This window comes from Drosophila erecta, unplaced genomic scaffold, assembly GCF_003286155.1.
Source record: "Drosophila erecta strain 14021-0224.00,06,07 unplaced genomic scaffold, DereRS2 tig00000000-arrow-pilon, whole genome shotgun sequence".
NCBI classification, from domain to species: Eukaryota; Metazoa; Arthropoda; class Insecta; order Diptera; family Drosophilidae; genus Drosophila; species Drosophila erecta.
Window position 1 is genome coordinate 24,846,062 of NW_020825194.1, and position 24,453 is coordinate 24,870,514.

General features: G+C 42.5%; 1 protein-coding gene across 1 annotated transcript in view; it reads left to right on the forward strand.

Moving 5' to 3' along the window:
* LOC113563754 (acetylcholinesterase-like) overlaps nt 1-24,453 on the forward strand; it is a 43,526-nt gene that overhangs the window by 12,202 nt on the left and 6,871 nt on the right. The window contains exons 2-3 of the mRNA XM_026976100.1: nt 20,711-21,077; nt 22,604-23,508. Coding sequence (XP_026831901.1) covers nt 22,859-23,508 — 650 coding nt within the window. The 5' untranslated portion in view covers nt 20,711-21,077; nt 22,604-22,858. The remainder of the gene's footprint in view (nt 1-20,710; nt 21,078-22,603; nt 23,509-24,453) is intronic.

The window sequence follows — 24,453 nt, forward strand, 5'->3', positions numbered from 1 at the left end:
AGATATGACTTTCATTCGGTTCCCGTAAAAGGTGTTGTTTTATCCGGAAAACTCAAAGAACTGTTCTACGGATCAGTCCCCACACAACAACAGCCATCCAAGGACCTATACTTAGCGTTACTTCTGTGCTGGAAATTTGAGCAGTATAACTTTTGACAGCCAGCTCACACGGACACACGAGATTGCCCTGACCAGCAGGAAGCGAGCAATAAAAAATGTTACAGGGTGGCAGGAAGAGCAAACTAACGGACACTTACTGGCACCCACACAGAGACACACTCACACACACTCGGGCGATGGCTGAGCCATAACAAATGCTTGGCCATACGTCACTCATACGCCAGGTAGCCCGGCAGGATACGGTGCAGGTAGTCGTCCTAAGCTGCTGTACACAAAAAAAATAGGAAATGGAAGATCTCCAATTTGTTGTTATAAGAAGCCATTTAAAAAATATAAGTATTTTCTGATTGTAACTCTATAGTTCTGAGCTACTTATAAAATACATTTTTTGTATATTGTAGCGAGCTCAATTATTTAAAATAAAACATTTGTTGTTAATTAAAAGGAAGCTTGCATTCTTAAACAATTTTTTAAAATTTTTAATTTTTTAAAAATCGGTTAGTCGGTTCCAAAATCGTTTCCTGTGCATCAGTGAGCTGCGTCATGCGTACTCAAAATGAGTGCCCTTCGCCAAACGGGCGTCACCGAAGTGCTGGCTAGCTGGGCAAAATTCAATAAAAACAAATTGATTGCTTCGGAGGATTTGCGTGCATGCTGAAAGGCAAAGGTAAACACCATCCGCATCCGCATCCGCATTCGCCTCTATTCGGCTTACCCCACCTTTATGTTAAGTGGCACCTGACAGATTGTCAGCAGAAGCGAGGGCGACAAACTAGGGCTGCAAGCTGACTTTTGGAAGGCTGGAGGGGGTTAGTACCTCAAGCACGTCGGTCGATCAATATTTGGCCAGCGGCGAGGATTTATGCCAGCTCATTTGACTGCGTGCCTGCCGTGCAGTCCCAGTGTTTCCGACTTGACAACTTGATTTGGATGCGAGAAGCCAATGCCCAAGGCCTGGTCTATTCGCTAACACTCACATGCCGTGAAGTCCTGGCATAAATTCCAAAAGTAGAAAACATCGTTTGTTGCTCATTTGATGTGTGCTCACGCATGATTCCAGCGGACTTTCCGGCTGTGCTCCAAGGCGATTTATGTGAAGGACAGCAGAAGTTTGCCTTCGCATTTTGGCAAGGGGCATAAAACACATTAAAGTCCCTTTTACGACCGCCATAAAAGTCAAGTCAATTCGCCTGCTTGACCCTCGAAGAGCACAGAAATATTGTACTAAAAAGGTAAACATTAAAAAATCATGAAATCTCTACGAGCTGAGCAAAGTGAACTGAAATCTCGAACGTAATGATATTTCTTTCGGGATTAAAGAATATCCATAGAAAATTTTAAGCAGCTACGGAAAATCTCCTCGAGATAGATGAGAAACCCCTCTGATTCCATATTTCTCCTCTTTCATTTTTCTAAGGCATCAGCAAGCCATGCACTAAAAAAAAAGATGTCTAGGAAAATCATTAAATTAGCTATACAGAATTCACCTGCCAACTTTCATTGACATACACAGAATACACATTTTGCAAATAGCCTTACAAATGAATTGGGTATTTTAATTTTCCGATTACTTAGGAGAATTGTTACAAGTGCACGAAATCATTTGGATTCCTTCGTCACGAGTTCCTGCTCAACCCAAGCAAAATCCCCATCACAGCATGAATTATTTCGAGTCCCTGCCACACGCACACTGTTAAAGCCTTAGACAGCTATCAGAAAACAATACAAATCCATGGCGTACAAATATAAACATTATTTAAATGTTTCCCAAAAATATGCTACAGAAAAAACAACAACTCCGAGCAAATGTAAGGGCGGCAGCAGTAAAAAGTGGGACATAAAGGGGCCAACGGCGAAAGGAAAAAACGAAAAACAAAAATCAAATAAATGGCAATTTAATACACTCAACATGCCATTTAAAAGCACCAACGATTTCTGTTTTTGTGTTGAAATTGTTATTGAAGCAACATAAATTTGCCCCACGAGTCGTGTGGTGCAGTTGTTTGAATATGGCCGCACAACAAAGGAATCTCTCCCACACATGGGATGTGGCGGATTTGCCAAAGGGTTTTACGCCGAAATCAACCAAAATTAAATAAAACTCGAACTGGAATTGTTTGCCGTATCTGCGAATGCGAATGCGTAGTCCAATTTATTTTGTAAGCCGCCGAAAATGAAATAAAAAATCTGTTGACCAGCGCCATTGCAAATGCGATAACGGCTAACAGCGCCGCCGGATGCGACTGCGAAGGACATGCAGGACACGCAGGACACGCAGGACACCCTCAGCCAGCACATTTTGCTCGGCATACTTTTGGGCGCGCAGTAATTTGCTTTATTTAATTTTGGCCAGTCGTAAATCTGAGCAATCAGCGTCGGAAGACAAACAGGCCCTGCACAATCAATTAGCATCAATTAAGGTGCTCAATGAGGCGTGGGACGTGGATCCCAGATGCGGGCGATATGTCCACGTCCACCCGCCCCAAACTCGGCTGCAATTCCAAGCTCTTGCTGCATTGTCCGTCATGCAAATGATAACTAATTAAATGCGGATGGGAAAACTGCCGTTTGTGCTGGCCGACGATGCCGTTTGCTCTGTCGCCTGCAAACTTGTTCGAGCGTTGTGTCAACTTCTTGCACAGATAATGAGTTAATGAGTTTGTCAAAGTTGCTGCAGCACAACTTGGCCAAGAAGCGGGGCCTCTCAGCAGCAGCCAGTTGCCAAGCAGGCGGTTGTTGCAAAACGCCAGGGGAATCTCCTATGTTTGCCGTCTGAACTTGGCGAAGGATGAGTTGAGCGCGTTTCGTAACTCTGGCTGCCATATCCCATTAATTAACAGTAGGCTTTTAGTTTCGCTCACTTTAATAGTAAGGAAGATTGTTGGAGCTGTGTTCCTATCACTAGGTACGGCGACACACAAAGTATGTCTCTTTAAAACATGTTGCAAACTTAAAAACTGTGCAACAACACCATTTAAAAATGTTTAGCCATGCCATTCGCGCAGCGAAAGAAACAAATAATATTTATTAAGCCTTGGGCCTATGAAACCGGGCCAGGGATACAAACGAATATAGAAATATATTTCAAGGCACAACTTCAATTGTGCCAATAATTTTGGAAATTTATGGCGCAACTTCTTGATTTCGCATTGAAATTTTACGCACTACTTGCTGCAGCCGGAAACTTTGACAATAAGCAGCAAAGCCAAAGCGTCGAATCCAAAGCCGGGCACACATAAAACAAAGCAAACGACCAGGCAAACAGTGGGTCACACATTTTATGAGCCAACTCCGAACGAAGGGCACTTAAACCGCAACAAAGTTGTATGTGTTTAGACTGAAATCCCGCACCCAGCCCACGAATCCGACCCACTTCGCACCCTATGGCATAAAATCGGGCGCTTCAGCTTTTATGTGAATACTTTCGCCAAATTTATTTATACAACTCGTTGCCTTTTTAGGGATATTTAATGGCACAACGCTAGTGCTCAGACTGTATTTTAATTAAGACATTTTCTCAGACGCAGCCCAAATTTGCAATGTAAATGTATTGGAATTGGCCCTATGAATACCTACTATCTACCCGTCCATCAATAAATCACAGTAATAAATAGCATTTCTATCGATTTAATTACATTATTGGTCAATCGTTTTAGCTCGGTGTGGCGTTATTAGTCATAGGGACTTATTAGTTTCACGGACACATTCAGAGAAAATAACATTTTCCAATGAAGGAACTGCTATAATTTTAATAAAGATATTATGCTTTGCCGCAAAAATATTTTATTTTGGTGATCTTACCATAAAACACTCAAGCGCAAATCCACTAAAATAAAAAAGAGTGTAAGTTTATTTTCTGTGGTTGTAATTATCTAAAAGAGGTTAAGCTTTAACCAAGGTTAAAATATCTATAATCATATACCACACATTAAATATCAAATAATTAAAAAACTAAGTTATTTAAAAAACTACAACTGCTTATTCGAAATTATGGGAACAATCAAGCTTAAAACTAAGTTGTCCTCTAATAAAATCTGACAGTTGATAGCAAAGTAAGATAATAATAGATGGATTAGTAGCTATGACAAATAAATAATTCGTTTTTACAGTACTAATTAATATTCTGTCTTCATTTTCTTTCCGTGCTCTAGGTGTTTTTGAGAATTAAAAAAGAACACATTTCTGCGGCTTCGGTTAGAGTTCACACTGGATGACTTGATGACAGCCCAAACATTTCAATTTCATGCGCTATGTTATGGACGCTTAATGAAGCCGCAAGCATTTCAGCTTGCCAACCGCATAAAGTCACACGCCCGGCGCTTTTCACTGCCCCTTTCTCCGGCAGATGGCAGTTTATTAGCCAATTTAAGACAAAAGCTGCGACAGGCCACTCCAAACCATCCTGGGTCCTTCACTCTTTGCCTGTGGTGCGTTTTATGTGCTGCGATGAATTCTGGCGGCGTTTTTGTCGGGCTGCCATTCACTTAATGACTGAAGTACACACACACACAGAGAGAAAATAGGAGGTGCCTCGGGGGCCACGCCCCCTGGAAAAGTGCAACTGTTTAAGTTTCAAGGCGCCCCATCCCCAGTAGAAACTGTGACAAGTGTTTGACTTTGTCTTTAGTTTTCCGCCCGCTTTCCACAGACTTTTCCGCCGGCTTAGTAAGTGGCACTTTCTCGCTCTGACATAACGTTAATTATACGACTCGTTGACCGTGCTATTGAGCTCAGTTTTTGGCTTGAAATGTATAAAACTTTGTCATACTTACCACTCGTCGCCAGGGGGCATTTCCTTGACTTTTCCCCGGTTTTCTCAAGGAGTGCTGGGGGTTGCCAACTGTCACTTAAGTGTAGTTAGTGCTCTTAGGAGATATCTAATTCTAACTAAAGCCCTTTTTTACGGAGCCTTTACCTTCCTTGTATATTATATACCTCTGTTAAATAAGCTACTTTTCGTATTTAATGTATGACAGTGTCTAACCTGGTCAGTGCAGCCCTTGTAACAACTGCTTATTGCTCCTACTTTCAGGTATGTGAAGATTGCTAAATTGAATGTGCAGCAAAACGGTAAAAGGTAAAATATTAATTGAATTACTTCCAAGTTCGCCACAAAGCCACATTACCACATGAAGGCCAAATATTTGACAGAGGCAGCTGCATGAGTAGACTCAACGCACAGCCGCAAGGACTTTATGCTGCTGGTCCTGGTGCCGCTGCCAAAATGCAAATCAGACCAACGCATTTCATGCATGCCTGGCACTTTGGCCCACCGTCAACAGAAGCGAAAGCTATCTAGGTGGAAATTACAAGGAGTCTAGCAGATAATGCTGAATGCCAAGCCACGGCCAGACAAAAGCGCTTCCTGAGTGCGGTTAGCTTGGAGAATTTTCCCAGCATCCGCTGCCCATTATTATGTGCATCTATACTTTTCCATTACGGCTTTTGGAGATGCGGCATAGCTCTTCAGCTGGGAGTTAGCAAAGTGCCTAAGCAAGACTCGATGAAATTAGTCTATACCGTTAAGGATATTCGTTACGTATTCGTAATATTGTCAGCCCAAATTATTCCAAGCATCATCAGCAACTGCTTGCGCTTTGGGTTAAAGAATATTGGTATTAAACAGAAGATAATGTATAAGTTGTTTTAAGTGTTGAGGTGTTCACTGTAACCTGAATACGTATAAGGCTATACGCCGATTCGGTTAAGAATTTAGGTTTGCAAGCAAATCGTTTGCATAAAACATGAATAAATGTTCCTTTGTTACCAATACCCTTCTCTTAGCCCCAAGACCTACAGCTTTTCGCACTTCGCCAGAATGCCGCAGACACTGCCATTCTATCATTTATTATTGAATAATGGAGTAAATGAAGAAACTTGTTCGGCCGCCCAAAGCCCATGTGTGCGAGCCAGCTAAATTTATAATGCATTGTGGCTGCTCCTGCTGCTGTTGCGGTTAATGAGACTGCCAGCCAGCGTTTGACCTGCCAATACCCCACTCCACATATCTTTCGCACGTGGCAGCCACATGGGTTACGGTATAGATAGTTCCTTTTCATTAGATTGCATAATCACCTGCAGACACCAGGCATTGTGCGCCACTACACGTACATATTTGCCTTTGTAATACTTTATTTTGGCAGCAGGACTCTTTAACTATTTATGTGCCCGAGCTACACACAAACGCACTTGGGCCCGAAAGGAAACTTGCAATTTTGGCCAGATAATTGAATATTTAAGTTGCATCCAGACCGAAAGATACGTAAGCTTAACAACCACATAGTATTTATTGGAATCTAACGGATACATGACTGTGTAATCACAAGATAAAGCGGGCACTGCTACTTGTTTTCATAAGCAGGTAATTTTAATGAACTGAATGCGGTGTGTATATTTTGAGAGCCTTACGATGCATTTGTCAAATGGCATTAATATAAATTTGCTTCGCGCTGGAAATTACAGCGACAGAGGATGTCCCAATTTGCCATCAATGTGTCAAGTTGAATTTGAAAGCTGCTTAAAATCTTGAACTCATAAAGCTGTGTTCCACAAAATATGAAACAAAAGTTAAACACACATGCCCGGAACAAAGACCTTTCGCACACACATATGGGAAACCCAAAAATAATAAAATGTCCTGGGGAGAAGAAAACATTCAAATCGTTGCGAGAATCAGGCCAAGCTTGTGCTTTTTTTCTGGTTAGAGGAAACTTGGATACGGATACGGATTGGGGTTTCTGGTTCGCCGCAGCCACTGTGCGGGAATATCTATGCCACTCCCCACATTTTTGTTTATTTTCCAGGTCTTTGGGGAGGCATAAATAATAAGCAGCTGCAATTGCCATCGGAAAAGCTGAATTTTGCCGTGGCTGCGTTAAATATTTATACTTTTTGCTGGCTGATTCAGTGCGTGCCACATATAATAGCATCACTCTCGGTGCTCACATCACCGGCGTTTCCAGTTAGTTGATTGGAGGGCTAAGTGCACTGCACTTTCATACACAGGCAACTAATTGGGCTAACTGTCTGACATAATCAGATTATTTCCACTGGGCGCGCCTATATTCTACTATTTTTACGGACTATAGTAACTTTGGTTTCGAGCTTGCATTCCTATGAATTTTAACTGAGAACTAAGTGAGGAAAGGCCTACATTGTATTAATACACTTACGCTGTATCTGCTAAGATCCATTCTCCATTTTAATTTTAACCGATTTAAGAAAAAGAGTGTTGCTCTTACCCATTTTTGTGCATAGGAAGCCTCTGAACTTTCGACATTGCTAGGTTTTTTCTGTGTAACCTCAGGGTCCTGGAGATGCCAGGAGGTGTCCTGTATATGTGCGTGCCTCACATGCAAATGCCATTAGGGTTTCTTGCCGGGGGCGTGTCTACGCCTTAATTATGCTGCAAACTTGCCACACTCGATACTGCTGGTGTGCACTAAGAACCAGTGGATAGTGGCATTTATAAGCATGTGGTCTGCCCACAATTAGCAAAAGTTGCTGCAGGTGTTTCATGCACAAGTTGCCCCAGGTGCAGGAAGCTTCGATTCTACCCCAATATTCCTCCTGGCTGCGGTTTTATCTGTATTCCATCGCAACCCCTCCTTCTGCCGGGCTTGACACATAATGAAACTTGATTTAGCTGACAGCAAAAAGTCACGTACAATGGTGCGTATTAGTAATCTTGTGTTGACTTTGTTAGCAAGCACTTGAGCATGTCGCAACGGAAAAAGGTCCCTCCCATATCCCCTCCCTCCATAAATCGATATCTATACATCCATACATAGTGGAATAAAAAGAATGGGGGAATATTAGGGAAACACATAAGTGTCTACGCGCCGGTTTGTGCATCCTAACTGGGTTAGTGCATAGTTTCGTAAACTTGGCCAACTTGATTCGCAAAAGGTTGTTCTTAATAAAATAAGCTACTTCCGCTTCCTTGGCTTTCATATAGGAAATTCCGAATGAATAAATATAAATGTGTAACCTAAGTTAATTATCGCAGCTGTGCACTCTTAACATCCAAAAAATAATAATATGTAAAATGTTTCGTATCTTTACAAAATATTTACACATAATTTAGATTCAAGGGTCGGTCTATACATTTTTTTAAGACAGCTAATATTCTGGCCATAGGTGTTTCTGGTAGAAAGCCAATTGCATGTGGCCAGGCATTTTGTCGGCACTTGTCTGGCGTAATTACTACACGCATTCAACGAACATTTGACAGCCTACCCACTTGGTTAATAGAATTAGATCATAAACCGCTTTATTGTCTGCAGTTACGAGTATTACGCTACACAACAAAGCATTTTTATGACAGCCCGCCGATTCGCTCCCCCTGGAAATTGGCGAAAAACTCCGAGCCTGAATGTACCTCATTAAATTCAACGCCTCCCTTTTGCATACGTATGTGTGTATGTGGGCGGGACCAGTGGGCGTGGCCCTGCTGGTCAAGCCATAAAAAATGGAACTCATTTCGGAGAGGAAAATGGCGAGCTCGGTTGACGCACTGCAGGTGCGGCACATTACACCAGGGGATTTCGCTAGTCGTTTTGGTGAAAGTCTTCCTTTATGATTGTTACGCTGCCTATGCTTGGCTAGACAAAAAAACAAGGAGTATCTTGGGGTATGCTTGCAAAATGATTATATAAAATGTAAACACTGAAATTCGCACATTAAATATTCGAAATATTAAAGAAGATCCTACGAAGTCTTACTTTAATGTACTTTTTCGTTTAATTTTTGTTACTCCAAGAGGCTACCATCTTTCAAACATCCAATACATGACATAAAACTTTAAATAAATACAATAATTTCTTCATTCAAAGGTTGTTATATGATAATAACAGCAGCGATAAATGGTGCTGACATAGCATTAAGGAATATCTACATACCTTTAGCCTTTTCGTGCGAGAAAACAAGAACCTCCAGCAGACAAAAAGGAAAAGTACCCAATATAAAAAGGGAAAAATGGAACTGGCAACAAAACACAACTAGGGAAACTAAAAAAAAACGGGAATAAACAGAGGCAGGCAAAAAATTGCATGTTGCCAGCTAACTAAGACCTTGGCCCGAGGGAATTAAATGGAAGAGGCAGGCATAGCCAGAAAACCTGAGGAAAACTAGAAGCTGGCTAGTAATTATCGGAAAAAACTGCATGGTGAATTCCCAAACTAGCTTGGATAGTTGAGCAGTAAGCGTAAAACAAGGAAATTCTGCCACAAGACTCATTAAAAAAAGTATTTCAAGCTACATGCCTAAATAGCAACATATCTGCATTCTATGCATCAATTTTAGAGAGCACTTTCTTTTGCTTTATTCGTAAAACAAGTGTGTTTAAGGCATCTTTTTGCCAAGTTTCAGGTTTCACCAACCCCATACACAACTCGAATCTAGAGCGTGAAAAATCAGCGACACTTGTGCTCCCGTTGGCTTGTTAGCCATCAGCAGCTGCTGCCGCGGAATGTTGGTAGCGCCCCAGAAAACGGCCCCCAGGCCCAGTCAACGGATCTGCTGCCACATATCCCTCTTTTTTCTGCAATGTGGGCGGGTGGATAGGTGGCTGGGAAGCTGCGCTAACAAGATTCGACATTTGAACGAGAGTAATCCATCAGCTAACGTGGAGTACAAAAATGGATTAAGAAGAAATGTGTGTGTATAGCATAGGGAGGCGAAGGTTTCAGTTTCATATCGGGCCACGGGTTTTTCCTCCTATTTTTAAATCGCTTTTAATGTGCGGCATTTGCTCTCGTTTTTCTTCGCTTATCCAGCCGCTAGGATGTGCTTCATTTTTCACAATGGAATGAAAGTTCAATTATTTGATTTGACAGGCCCTGCCAGTAACTGGCATCAAAGACGACGGCTGCGAGCATCAGATTTTCTCGCACACAAACAATCGCAAGACCGACTGCCACAACATATTTTATATAGAACATGACTTTGACTGCCCCATTGAAGTGTAATTTATTAACTTCCCCGAAGCGAAATCAGTTTTTGCGTTTGTCGAGCTCTGAATACAGTCGATCGATAAACCAATCCCTGTCAATGCTTCAAATCGAGTTGAGGAGGGCAAAGGGCAGAGTATCAGTTCGGCAGTGTTTGCAACCTAAACTTTTCGTTTAAAGCCAGGAACATTTCGTATTCTAACATTGCGGACAGAGATACACAGATAAATATTATCTATTTATTTCCCGTGGAAAGAACTCCCCTCACTGGGCATTTCGTGGATTTCCGTTGGTGGTAAAAGTTTGATTAGCCCCAGCAAATTAAGGTGAAATACACAAATCCCGATATCTTTTCCATTGCTACCCTCATGGCCTGTGAGCTGTGTATTTCATGGCTCGGCTTACGTTTGCGATAAAGACGAACCCATAAACACACTCTGTTTGTTTATGGTCCGTGGGCACCGATGGCGCACATCCACCTCTTCGATCCAACAAATTTTAATGAGCGGGCAGAGCCCATCTGCGGGTTCATTTTTGGGATCAGCCCGCAGTCAAATAAAATGCTTTCCCTGCGGTTTGGTAACCCGAAACAGAAACTGTTAGATTTTATTTGCTTTGTGGGCGATAAGTGGTTGACAATGTGGATTTTGCTTTGCATTGAACCAGCAAAATGTCAGGTTGACTGGCTGGTTGGTAAAATGACTTTGCCAAGGGCATAATGGCCAGGTTTGAGTTTTTCTTTGACTGAAGTTCTAAATTAAATAATTATATGGTATTTAAATGTTGATGTGCTAAGCAAAAGCAAAGCAAACAGTCGCCTCTTTCTTAGAACTTACAATTCCAACGGCTTGCTGTAACACTGAGTAACACTCAGTCGAAATCCATTCGATTCTCATCAATTTTCAAGTCAAAGGCCCCACCGAATCACACAGCCAATCGAAATTCCAAGTGTGAGAACCAATTTGCGACTATTAAACGGCCCCAGAAACACAAGGAGCCGTGTATGCCAAAAGGATCCGATCGAAAAGGAAAGAATGAAAGCCGTGCGGAGCAGTCTGCTGTGCAATGCATTTTGTGTGGGTGGTGGATTCGGATACAGACGGGATTTGAATGGCAGCAAAGCCAAAGCGAGCAGTCAAGTGGGTGGGTTGTACACTGAAAAGTAGGGGAGCTTACCATTTAGGTAATTCCTGGTCTTAAACCGTATTATTAAAAATTAAATATCAAATAAAAATAACAACAGAGCTACGCATTTAGTGCTTCGATGCCTAAGTGAATATTTTTTGCATTATTATTTCGACTTCCAATATCCGTCTTCTTGTGCATCCGTGTATGACAGCCAATCTCGGGAAAGGCGACAGGCAGGCTAGCTGAGCTACGACTACAAATTGCAGTACTTGTATCTAGATACATTCGCAGAGCGGGCCAGCCACTGAAGCAGAAAGTTTGAATGGCTGAGGGTAAAGTGGATAAAGGCAGTCTGGAAATATTTGCATAGGTGACTACCCCCTTCCTGCCTTTACGCTTTCTGGCCCCTTTTTCCCTGTTTGCTCGCATATTGATATGCTTTTGGCCTTTTGTCGACCCTAAATGCCGGGCTGAGCGCTTAAAGGCAATCAAAATCCCTACTCACAGATGCGTTGCCTAAATAGTTAAACGCGAAATCCCCGGCTGGAATTGAGCCAAGATTTGGAAAGCGGGTGAGTGACTAGTTTCCCTTTGAAATTTGTTTGACTTCGCTACTTGCCATAACCCAGCTGCTTCAAACTTGTATGCTTTTCAGCGGAGTTTTCGGGGGCAAAAAGCCAAGTCGTGTTTAAGTTTGGCGATATGTGGCGGGACTGAAAGGACATTTCTCGACTTCGAAGGGAAGACATAATTCCTAAGACTAACCAATGAATAAGGGAAAACTTTTCAGAAGAGTGTTGAATGTAAAGAATCAGCAAATATGAAACAAATCGCAGCTATAAGAAAATTAAATTCCTTTACCTTTTTGGTAATTATAAAATAGCAAATTAGTACGAAATTGTAGAGTCCAACTTGAATTCAGTGAATCATAGTTTTCACTGCAAAGGGTATTGCTGGCTTCGGTTTAGTATTCGCTGATGCGATTCACACCAACACGCCCACATTAACAGCACTCACCCTGAAGTTCAGCCAGGAGGTCACAGATTGCGTATACGCCACGTCTTACGCTCGCTGGTTAGGCGAAACCTGCTTGCTGCCTGTGGAAACTAATTAAAATATGCACAACTTGCCAAAATACTTAAAAGCAACACATGTGGGCCGAGACGTGGAATGAGGCACTCTGCGGCATGCAGAAAATGTTGGTAAACGCCGCTTTTGCAGTTTTTTGTAATTTTCCACTCAACAGATTTCTCGGCTCCCTTGTTACCTGCCATTCTATATGCCGTTTACAAAAAGTTGAGGGAACCTGGCAGAGTGGGAGTCTTAAATGCTAGAAACTGGCTGCCTTCACAACAAATAGTTTATTTATGCGCTTATTCTTCGTTATATATGCACGGGCTTTTGTGTTGCGTTGAGAATTAATTTAAATTTCTTTCTTGGTTTCTGCTTAGTTGCAGCCAGGAGTGCAAAATTATGTGGACAAAGCAGCAGTGTTGGGTATGAATACATTTTGCATACCAGAAAATGGATGTGCTTCAGCCATGAAGATTTTAATGGACCCTGAATCCCAGATGAAGAGCTCGTTTTGCAACAGATATTCTGGGAAAAGGGAGTTGAAAATGGCTACGTTTTCATTTCGATCATTTAAAACGGTTGTTATGTAAGCCTTTGCGAGTTATCTCCTACTTGTTAGTAGGTTATCTCCTTAGCTAAACGACGTCCGCTGTTTTTTCTAAAGTTTTTAACTAATTTTCTTGTTTTCGTGTTGGGAACGCGAGTGAGCCATGCCAAATAGAAGCGCTGAAACTGGCAGAGCAATCTCACGATAAACTTTCCTGTGTCCTCCGTGCCGCGGAATAGATCAATTAAAGAGATTTGTTTGCAGCTAGAATTTTGTTTTCAAAACAGAAATCAGAAATTGAATGCATTCCTTCAGTTTTAAAGCCACCTGCTACACGATAATTTAATTGAATGTGCCAGCCGAGCAGGGCGAGTAATTAAAGTCTACGTTCGAGCTGGGCGGGGCGTTCAAATTAAGCCGAAACAATTTGGGTTGCCTTTGTTTATGCCATCGTTTGGCCAAAAAGCTAGAGCGACTGGGAACGCGCCAGCAGGCCACTTGACGCCTAATGACCAATTTAATGGGAAGGCGGAAAGCTCCATGGCGCTTTGTGTCCAGAGAACATTTGCAAATGAAATGGCCTGAACAATGTCAGGAAATTCGAGGAGGGATTGGCGGGGAGAGCAGTTCGACTGCCTGCCGATTACCTGTTCGGGTTGTTAATTAAGTTTAGGCAGCCTAAATGTTATGGCAAAGTTTTCTATTACCGGGCTGAGCCGGGCGGAGAGACGGGCACACGTTCCTTAATGAGGCACGTAGGCGTATGAGTAACGCAGTCAAACAGGTGAACTTACGGGACAGACGACGTGACACACTGCGTCCACCACTTAGACAATGGGGCGTATGCGTAGTGCACAGGATAATCACCTTTGCTTAATTATGGCCTAGATCTGGGGCGGGAATGCTTCTTTCAGCTATGAACCGTCCTTGGGCATTCAACTGGGCTGTACAACTGAAATATGCATGAAACTCAATCGGGGAATTGAAAAAGGCCCCCGAAATATTCCATCTAACAAATTTTGCAGCCAAAAGTTACCGAACCGAGGCTTAGCATGTAATACCATCCGTAACCCAGGAGCCACCCCACATATCTCCGTAATTCGAGACTTTTTCTTGCTGGTGCTCACAACTTTCACTGCTTGAAAGTTTTCGCACATGAGCTTCAAATTGCGCGTATCCCCCCCAGGGGAAAATGCCAAATGGTGGGGGCGAGGATGTAGGATGTAGGGCCCGAACTGAAATCGAAAATTGTTTGCCAAGCGAAGCGCTTAGCTAAATGTCTTCCGTGCCAGTTCTCCACTGGGAGGATGTCGATTGTTGTACAAGCCAGCGAAGGAGGAGGACGTGTAACTGGATAAGGAGGAGCTAGAGCGCAGGATAGGGGACCGTTTTCGAGTGGAGCAGGTGCACTCTTGGCCCACCCATTAAAACGAACGACAAGTGCAAACATCGGAGTCCCACACGGGAAGAAATAACAAAATGGATTCTACTTTAATAGCTATCTACAATCACTTTTTCTTTGAAAAATTCTGAAGTTCTTCGCGAAATCGATTTATAATTGGACTGGCAATTAAAACTTTATTTTACTTGCGTTTTGTATATACATAAATCAGACAAATCCTGGAATCTAAGCATTTCTGAATAATAAGCTAAGAGTAAAATAAAGTACAGCTAAAATGATTAAGTGGTTAGAATATCATTTCGATATAAATACAAAAACTCGAGGAGCTTATTCCAGTTTAAGAACTGTTCTTCTGTTTCTAAGCTTTTTGATGTATATTCTTGCATTTTTCATTTCTTACAATGCCCAATATTTTGCCAGTGCACCACGGACCACTTGGAAAATCCGAGCTCCCAAGCCATATTGGTGTATTTACATGCAGACAATATGAAGCAGTCGTATATGTTTATAACATCCGCAAATTGTTGAAGATAACAATTATTGTGCATTGAAAGCTGGGGAGTGAAGCGCAGGACGAGGGGCTAGGAGCACTGGAGCAGTACCAGCCGGAAATGACAGTTTACGGAAACACACAAAGCCAACAAGGACGCCAGGACCAAGGACCAGGACGGACACAAAAGCCAAGCCCAAATAGCCTGGAGATGTGCCATTAGGGCGGTCACCACCCTCCAGAGCCCCACAATTCTACCCACTTTGTGGTTAAGCAGATTTTTTGCCCGTGTGCTGTAAATTTTGCAACTTGTCTGGGGATAACTATTTCACCTTTACAGCTGCTGCTGCTCCTGCTGTCTCCCCAGGTGTTGCTCATTAGTGTAACAGGCTTTCCTATGCGGTAAGGTTGAGATTGTTCGGATTGAAGTATTACTGCCCAAGACTTTGGCTTGTAGCGTGAGGTTGATACTCATTAGGACCAGATTTGGAGTTGTTCTCAACAGGAATTTAAACTAACGTGACAGCTGAACAGGACGAAATGATCTGGAAAAGACCACAAATGCATAAGCAAATTAAAATTGAGTTGGTTTCAACTTATAAGAAATTGAAATACATCAATAATGACTTTCTTTTTCCTTTGTGAACGCGTATAGAGAGGTTCTTGGTATCTGAACAAAATCTTTTCCAATAAGATGTTGACTTTTAAGCCGCCTCTTTGGGTCAACCTAATTGATGTCTATTGTCTGGGCAGAAATGAAGTGGTTATCCCAGCATGTTTTTCCCATCAATACTTTGTTGAAAGGTCAATTACGGTTCGACCATCGTGTTATGTAACTCTATCCAGCGTTGACCTTGCATTATTTGGACCGGGTGATTTGCTCTTGCATATTTATAAGGCGTAGCGAAACAAGCAAATGTATTAACTAAGTGGGCAAGAACAAAGCCCAAAGCGAAACAAAATGGCGCGGAATGCTCCTATAACCGCACACACACACACAAAAGCCCAAAGGACTAAGGACCCGTTGTCATATCGCGCCAGCAACGCCCTCATTGAGTAAACATTGAGTCAACACTTCCGCTAAGATAACATCAACATGGCGCCAACATTATGGAAGGGCCGAAAGCGATGGCCAAATAGATATTCCATTGCAGATAACATGAGCCAAAAGACAAAAGCGAGGACAACGCAGGAGCAAAGCGAAGCCGGGGAAACCAGAGCGCTTAGCTCTTGGCCAACGATTTTTACCCAATAAATTATTTTATCTGCCATTTCGGCCAAACAAAACAAATACGCAGAATGAAGGCCGCGTCTCACGGCATAAAATGGAATTAGGAACGCATTGAAAGACACGAAAAAGAAGCACAGAACGACGCCGACTGCTTATGAAAACGTCATTAAAATACCCCAAACAGCACCTAGTTCCATGCCACAACTACCAAAAGTAATCCCGCACAAAGCCAAGGACGCTGCTTGTCGTGGGTGGAAATTAATTAAGACTAACGCGCTCAGTCGGGATGAATATTTAGGGCTTGTGTCCTTCGGCGTGTGCGGTGCAAATTGATTTGCGTGCGGGTGTGTTGCCTTAGGTGTGATAGAGCAGCGGGCTGATAAGGATTAGAAATGTCGGTTAGAGATTGCGATTTTGAAAGTAATGTTTTCTGTGTGCTGTTCTGTTCGGCTTTAAAAATTCTGAAAAACCAAATATGCGCACAGGCTTAAACCACATAGTAAAAGCCCTAGGAATATGTTATTTAAATGGCAAAAGTGCTAATAATGCAGCAAATTTGAAGCCTGTTTAGGTTTAGTTATAGTGCTTTATATTAACGCTGTGCTAAAATAATCTTACAGGTTACGCAATTGCCATCCCTTGCCATGATAATTTTTAGCTTCCCGCCTCCTCCACTTCTTGACTTTGCCAACTCTGCCTGCCGCGCCCTCTACCCTCATTATTTGGTCTGGCTTACGGGGCGTATGCGCAATGTCTTCGCCTGCCGATGAACGTTGCCTGCGTCATTGTCGTCAATTATTTTTGCATGTGTGTTGCTACGTAATGGCGTAATGTTGCTTTAATATCATTATTTCGTCATTTGCTGTTGGTGACCCCCCAAGGCAAAATTATTTCATGCGACGCCGACTAACGAATTCAATTTGCGAGTTTCTGGCAGGGCCGAAAAGCGCAGGAATGATTGGGAAGAGAGGCTGGAATCCCCTGGTATCGCATTATTTGCCAATATTAAACGATAATTTATTTCCAACTGCGTCGAAAATTTGCCTTCGAAATTTGTTAGCCGCAAGCGCTTTATTTATGTCATGAATGAAAAGAGAATTGTAAAATCCGAGGAAAATTAATTTTCCATGCATTTGCCGGACCCAATTGTGCGAAAAATTTATTGCTGTAGCTAATGTTCGGCCCAAGGATAGATACATGTGTATATCATTAGGAGAATTCCTAACGTTGAACTTTGCATAATTTAAACATTTTCTGATTGCGTTCAGTGCAAAGTTTAAAATTGCAAAGCTACCATTATAATTACACTTAAGCTTACTCTTCTTGCATGTTGCCTATTGAAACAAGGAAACAACTCATATAATTAATAATAATTCATATAATAACGGGCCAAAAAAATAAAAAGTGCGCCATTTGCATAGGGTTAACAACAATCTTCCATTGCCGCAAATATTTCACATATTTCAGTTACATAATCATTTATGGTAATATTAAATACAGTTTCGAGCTGCTTTAAGCCGCAGGCCACAAACTCCCCGTTTTATTTGCATTTTAAAATGCAGATGTATTATAATTCGCGCACAGTACTTTTTATCCCCACTACTTTGCAGATATTGTTTGCTATTTTCTTCTCGTTGACTCTCAGTTGCGCTCTTTGTGATGAAAGGCAGTTTAATTTCTTCCCTCGCTGTTGTGTAAGCCATTGTTTTGGCCATTTTGGTGGCAGAGGGCGGATTCCAGTCATTGGGCCGAGTAGTTGTGCACTTGCATACATAAATAAAGGACGTGGGCGAGCAAAAAATTATAAGCCTTTGTTTGTTGGATAGCCAACATAATGAAAGCTAAATCGCAGCAAAAAAGAGGCTGCCCATTAAGGCAATGAAGAGAGGCAGATAAAAAGTCAGACAGTTTTTCTCGGATATTATTATCAAGAGACGAACTCTGGCATGCAAAATGCATTTGGCTAAACTAAAACGTAGTTAAAAAGTCGCATTATTTCCCATCACTTGAAAAGTTCTCCACCCACTTAAATCTGCGTTCTTCTTTTTTTCGTTCTTCTTTTGGTTAACTCTTTTGCAGATTGCATTTTTCGCTCATATTTTCTTGAAGCGAATTTCTCACATTTTTGCATAAATTTGCATGAAAAATTGCAGTTTGAGTTGGTCCGAGTATCTGTCTCCTCTTTGGTCTCTTTTCGTTTTATCGGACGGACCTTTTTGCAAGAACAATAGTGGTCCTTGCTGTGATGTGTTGGAAACTGTTAGTTTACCCTTTGTGGTCCCAGATATTTACTAAAATAATTATAATAAAAAGTCCAGACAGTCGATGCTGAGGGGTCTCGCACAAAGCATTTCCATAATACACTATCTCCTCTTCAGTTTTCCTGACTTTACACGGGTATTTTCATACCCACTTAGGCAAGGCAAGGCAAGACAGTCATTTCAATAAACTCAAATAACAATGCCAGGGCAAGTAAGTCAGAAACATTTTCATTTCCATTTCCAGTCAGACAACTGCTAAACAATTTCACTTCCCATTCCCTATCCTCTATCAGTTTCTCTGCCATTCCTTTGCCTTTGGGTCTGGATTTCTTTTTATATTTCGTTTGGGTTGCTTCCACAACTCGGTTAAGCACCAAAACTGATTAAATTTCCGGAACTACATGACTGCGAACGTTCCAATCGATATTCTATAAAGCTATTTCTTTACACATACGGCCACAGCGGGAACGTTGAATATTTATGTCTTTCAACAAATTCAACTTAGTTGGTCACACAGAGATAGATTCAATTCTACCAACTAAAAAGGAACTTTTAAAACTTATATTACGATTAAGAAGTGTTACAATGCTACAAATACAAACACTATTATTTTTGAAACAAACTACTTAGTTGTTATCAATCCCAAAACATCGGATTGAAGCTCTTCTCCATGACTCGTCTGCTTTTATCAAACTTGCAGTATCCCTTGGAGCAGATAGATTCCGAGAAATCGAGGCAAACAAATATACATTGCACCTTGGGATTGACCAACTTTGAACTCTATGCTCATTGTGGGCAAGCCGCCTGCTGCCCCCTTTCTAATTGCTTGGCCCACAATTCTTAATTTAGCTGTGCTACTTAAGCAGTTTACTACCTCGGCGGCAGCGACTGCTCCTCGTCCAAAATGCCCTTTCATCCACCCTCGCCCCACCTCAAAAGACAAATTAATGACCCTTGGACCGGGTGAAATAGCTGGAGCTGAGGATGCGGATGCGAGTGCGAGTGCGGATGCGGATGCGGAGGCTCCGCCTAGCTGGCGCGGAATTTATGGAGCAAAGAGCTCAGAAAAAGTTGCGGCAGGCGGAAATTGCGGCCAGTTGGAAAGTCAAGAGACTACTGCTTGCTTTTGCTGGAGATGTTATTCCCGACCGGCTTTCCATGATAAAACGTTTTCCATAGCAATTCCCTGGGCCGCTTATCGCGTTTTGATTTTTAATTAAAGCAAAAGTATTTCACAAACTGGAATTTCGTTTCGTTTATTTGCAATTAAATTAGGCAAACAACATGAAGACACTCTCGAATCCAATTATCTCTGCGAGAACCGAGATACAAATTACAAATGTGAATAAAGTCGTTCCAAATACTTGTATACAAATTTGAACTTTTGACAACTTTTTGTTTTAAGTCCAAAAGTTCGCCAAGAATTTTGGGAAAGAATCAGCAAAGTTTGAGATGTTTTTCCTGTCATGTAACAAGCAGCATTATTGTGCACACAGAGATTTCGAGTGCGTTTGGCCTGAATCTTAGTTAGACTTCCTTCAATTATACTCAGATAGCAAGAAAGTAAGCGGGGCACGGAAATGTTAAAGCTGTTGGTCGACTAAATGGATATTTGTACATTTGTCACACTGTTTAACTTGAGGATTCCACCGCAGTGTGACGGCTCTCAACTCATTCACAATAGCAAAATAAAACAAAGCGCCTTTGCAACAGTGCGTATGATTTACAATGTTTACCAGAGAGTGGGCCGCAGTGAAGTTAAGTAAAGTCACTACTTCTGCGGACAACTTGACGATGTTATTTGTTGAGCAAACTAAGGAACTCGCACTCTAAAATCCCTTCTGGCCTGCCCCCTGTTTACTTATGTGATTCGACTTTCCGGTCCTGGCCTGGGGGAAATTATATGCGGGAAATGTAGTCAAAGCTCGCATAATAAATGAAAAGCATCAACAATCCAGCGAACGCCAGCGGTATGATTTGATGGAATGCGGGAATAACTCAATTTCCAGGAATACAATTAATTCAACTAGTGAGCCGAGGATTATAGGCGAGGCGGCAGCCGGGTCTAATTACTTTGCTAATGATCTGCATAATAATTAACTTACACTTAAGGGCATCACATAATTAAAATGTTCCACCGGCTCCGAGTCTGTGATTCAATTAATACCCTGCAGATAGCTCGCTCGTCCTACGGAAATAAGTGTACTTTGGTTTCGTAGTGCTCATGCTAATTATTAGCTAACAAAACCTTTATTAATCAATCGAAAGATTTAGGAATTTAATGAAAATCAGGGCAACATAAATTCCGTTTTGCTTGCCTAACTAAGAAAAAGTAAAATATGTATTCTTCAGCACAGTTCAGTATATTTACTAGATATCTAGGCAAACAGTTTTGCCTCTAAATACGCAAATGGTTCGTGCCGGATAATTACTAGCATTGTTCAAGTGCCACATGGGCTGGAATGAAAGGTCTAATAAAGTGTGCCATCTCTCTGATCTGATTGCAGCATAATCCGCGATGGAAGGACGCCAACTGGAGCCCCAGCAGCAGTCGGCCAGCGCCTTGTGTTCCTTCTCCGAATCCTGTTCATCGCTGAGTACCTGAACGTCTCCGAGGAGAATGTCAGCTTGCATGACAATTGTAGCGTGCCGGCATTCAGAAAACGCAGCAGCAGCAGCAGCAGCAGCAGACGACGCGACTGAGCGAGCAGTACGTGAAGTGATTCTCGAGAAGGAGCGGGAGTAGGACGAACAGGACGCGCTGCGGCAGGAGCAAGAACATCCCACACCCGACTTCCAGCGCACATGCACGACGGGAGGGCTTAGCACCTGCACTCGAGCCGCAGACAGCAGAAGAGCCAACGCACGGAATAAGTAAGTGCCAGCTGAATAAAAATGCCCTCTTCCTCCGAAAAAATAAGGTTTCTGGGGACAACGTACTGCTTTTCGGCTTATAAGACAGTGGAACACCTTTCTCACGCCATAAGTAGAACCTTCAAGAAAGCAAGGAATTACTCCTCGTAGAAGAATCAATGTTGGGGGATTTTCGCAGAAATGAAGTTATAAGAAAATGTCTCTAATAAAATTATTATAAATATTATTGAATTATTTAATTTGCATTATGTGTTAGTTATATAACATATATATAAAGGAAATATAATGCTTTGAACGGCCTGAAAAGAACCCCAAAACCAATCCGTCAATAAGCCTTATGCCAATTCTGTTAATGGGCCGCCCATGTCCTTCGTTCAACTCTTTGCATTGTTGATCCAATGACCGAATGTCAGTCAGGCAATGAGAAGGCCACAGCTTTGTTCCCTGCACCAATGGCCTCCATCGCCCACTTCCTAGTCATTCCACGTAGGCATTCCCCTCGGTTGCCAGGAGTCTCGGGTCTGCCTGCCTGCGAGACTGACATGTCTAGCATATGCAAAATGCCAAATGTCCTGGCCACCCAACCCAGCCCACTGCCCTGCCTGCCCACCCACAAAACCCCTTCGTTTGGATGTTGTTTTTGTCAACTACAACAAGGGCAAGGACACTACACCAAGTGCAAACAAGGTGATGCTCCAGCTGGCAAACATACCGAAAAACAAGAGGGAAGGCTACAGTCGCGTTCTCGACTATCAGATACCCGTTACTCAGCTAAAGAAAGTGCGAGCGAGAGACTTCAAAATTCGTTTGGCATATCGCTAAAAATTGGAAAAAAACCAATAATAATAATATGAAAAGAAATCAAAAATGTTTTCAAAAGTGTGGGCGTGACAGTTTTTAGCGGCTTGCGCGTTAGAAGGGGCGTGGTAAAATACCCATTGCAATTGGTCAAACTAATTATAAAATGAAAAGAAAGTGGGCAGATCAACTCGTCTAGTTATCCTGATCAAGAATATAAATATGTATAGGTTCAGAAGCGCTCCTTCTACCTGTTACGTACTTTCCAACGAATCTAGTATACCCTCTAACCCACGAGTAACGGGTATAGCAAGACGAGTACGCAGTGGGCGGGGCATTTTGATCCATTTCGTGAGCCTTTCTATTAAGGGGAAATGCCGAGTCAGAATACAAAACGGCAGAAAGGACAGAAAGAAATTGGCTCAACGAACACACTTCACTGAATTGCCCTGAAGAGAGAACCAGAGCCGAAGAGAAGAATGAAGAGTAGTAGATGAAGAACAGTTCAATCCGTAGCTATTAAAATGCAATAAAACACATTTCAGAAGTGGACCCATATATTTATAGATATAGCAAGTTTCGTCTTCTGAGCACTCTAAATTACATTTTAATTGAACTAAAATTACATTTAAGTGGTATATCTGTTCGTTGCTTCGCAAATTTTCTGTTCATGGTTGAATAATTGACCCCAACGTATTAATTTTAACCAAACCCTTTTTTCATTCCAGTTGTCTGAAACTGCCATATAATATTTTGCACAAGCCCAACAGAGTATCGCTGTAAAGTAAAATTGTATACGGGAGGCAAAAAGCGAAAATACTTGCTGAAACAAGCAAAGCGGAAACCAGGCCACGCCACAAACAGCTACTTGTGGTCAATTATACAAGGGCAGAGCGGAAAAAAGATAAAACACCAGTCGGACATCAAGTTGTCGAAAAAACACCGACAACATTGCGACGTGGCCATTTTGACCAATAATAATAATGGTTATGCTGCTCTCCAATCGACAACTCCCGCCATCAGCAGCAACGAGAACGCGGCGGAAAGTGCCGCCCACGGGGAGGAGGTCGGGGTGGGCGTGGTCATCTCTGCTGGCTCTGGTCCTCCTGGACATATATGTGTCCCGATGCTCGGCAGCCGGCATTAGCTATAGCAGCAACAGCGGCAACCTGAGCACTTCGCAAAAGAGTCCCGCGTCGGTGAATAATGGCGGACTCGTGCTGATCGGCTCCAGCAGCGCCACTTCCAGTTCCGTGCCCTCATTATCCCTCACTTCTTCATCGTCGGCGGGCTTGTCGTCCCCCGGCAGCAGCTCATCCTCCTCCTCATCCGCCACGAGCAGCAGCGGATCCAATGGCAGCCGCAGTGGAAGACCCACTAGCAATACCAGCAACTCGAACTCGAACTCCAACTACAGCCCGAACCATGATCAATTACCCGCCCAGCTCTCCTCGCGGATTATCAACACACGCAATGGCGCCATATCGGGCGTAATTGTCCAATTAGACGGAAGGCACTTGGATCCGGTGGAGGCGTACCGGGGAATACCCTACGCCTCGCCGCCGGTCGGCAATTTGAGATTCATGCCGCCCGTCTCCGCGGCCATGTGGTCAGGTGTCAAAAAGGCGGACAGGTGAGTCGGCTCTAGCATTTTAGCGCGGGGTATCAGGAGCCATTAAGCTGGATTAGCCCAAGTTACTTCCATACACTCGTATTTTACTAGGAACGATAGTACTTTGTAATATAGGTTTTAATTAGACTTAAAGAATGTTAAAAAGCCCTTGTAGAAACGACCCTTACTATATAATATAAATAATATATTTTTACCCCAATTGTGTATAAAGAAAGTGGTACATTTCATTTTGTTTTCAACCAAGCTCCATAATTAGTCCATCCAATCACATTAGGAAAATCCCGATCCGTCGTCCAAGTAATTACATAAATTCGCGGAGAAGTCTGCCGACTTTCATCGTCTGACAAAAGGCTTTGTCCATCTGAAAGCACTAAATCATCACCCAAAGTGTTGAGTGTGATTTGCCTTTCAAGTGCATAAAATGATCAAAATGCCATAAGTCAAGTCTCTCAAGAGGGCCCAACCATTGTCACCTCAATTAACTGACTCATTATTGAGTCAAGTGCGCAGGCGGCGGTCCGAAAATGCTAAAATGCTGAAATGCTGAAAGCCGAGTGTAACTGAAAGTAATGAAAATAATGGAAAATGCTACAACCCGTGCCCGGCCGGCGACAACAATGGACATAACGATAATGGCTTCTGAAAATAGGGAATGAAAAAATGGGGAAACACAAGTCAAAGGTCAACTTAGTCGGCCGACTTCCTCGCGGAATATCTCGCAAATTAAATATTTACGCCGTCCCCGGCAGCAAACAGCGCTACGGGAAAGCAGAAAGCAGCAGCTACACAGCGGCATCTAATTTACAAATGCTCCCAAGTGGCAAATCATTATTCACAAAGATGCCCAGAGATATTCCCGGCCCTTCGCATTCCCACTCCCATTCCCATTGTAAAAAGGGAAGCGGCAAAAGTTTTTCCCCTTTTCCCGGATGGAAAAGGGCCGCG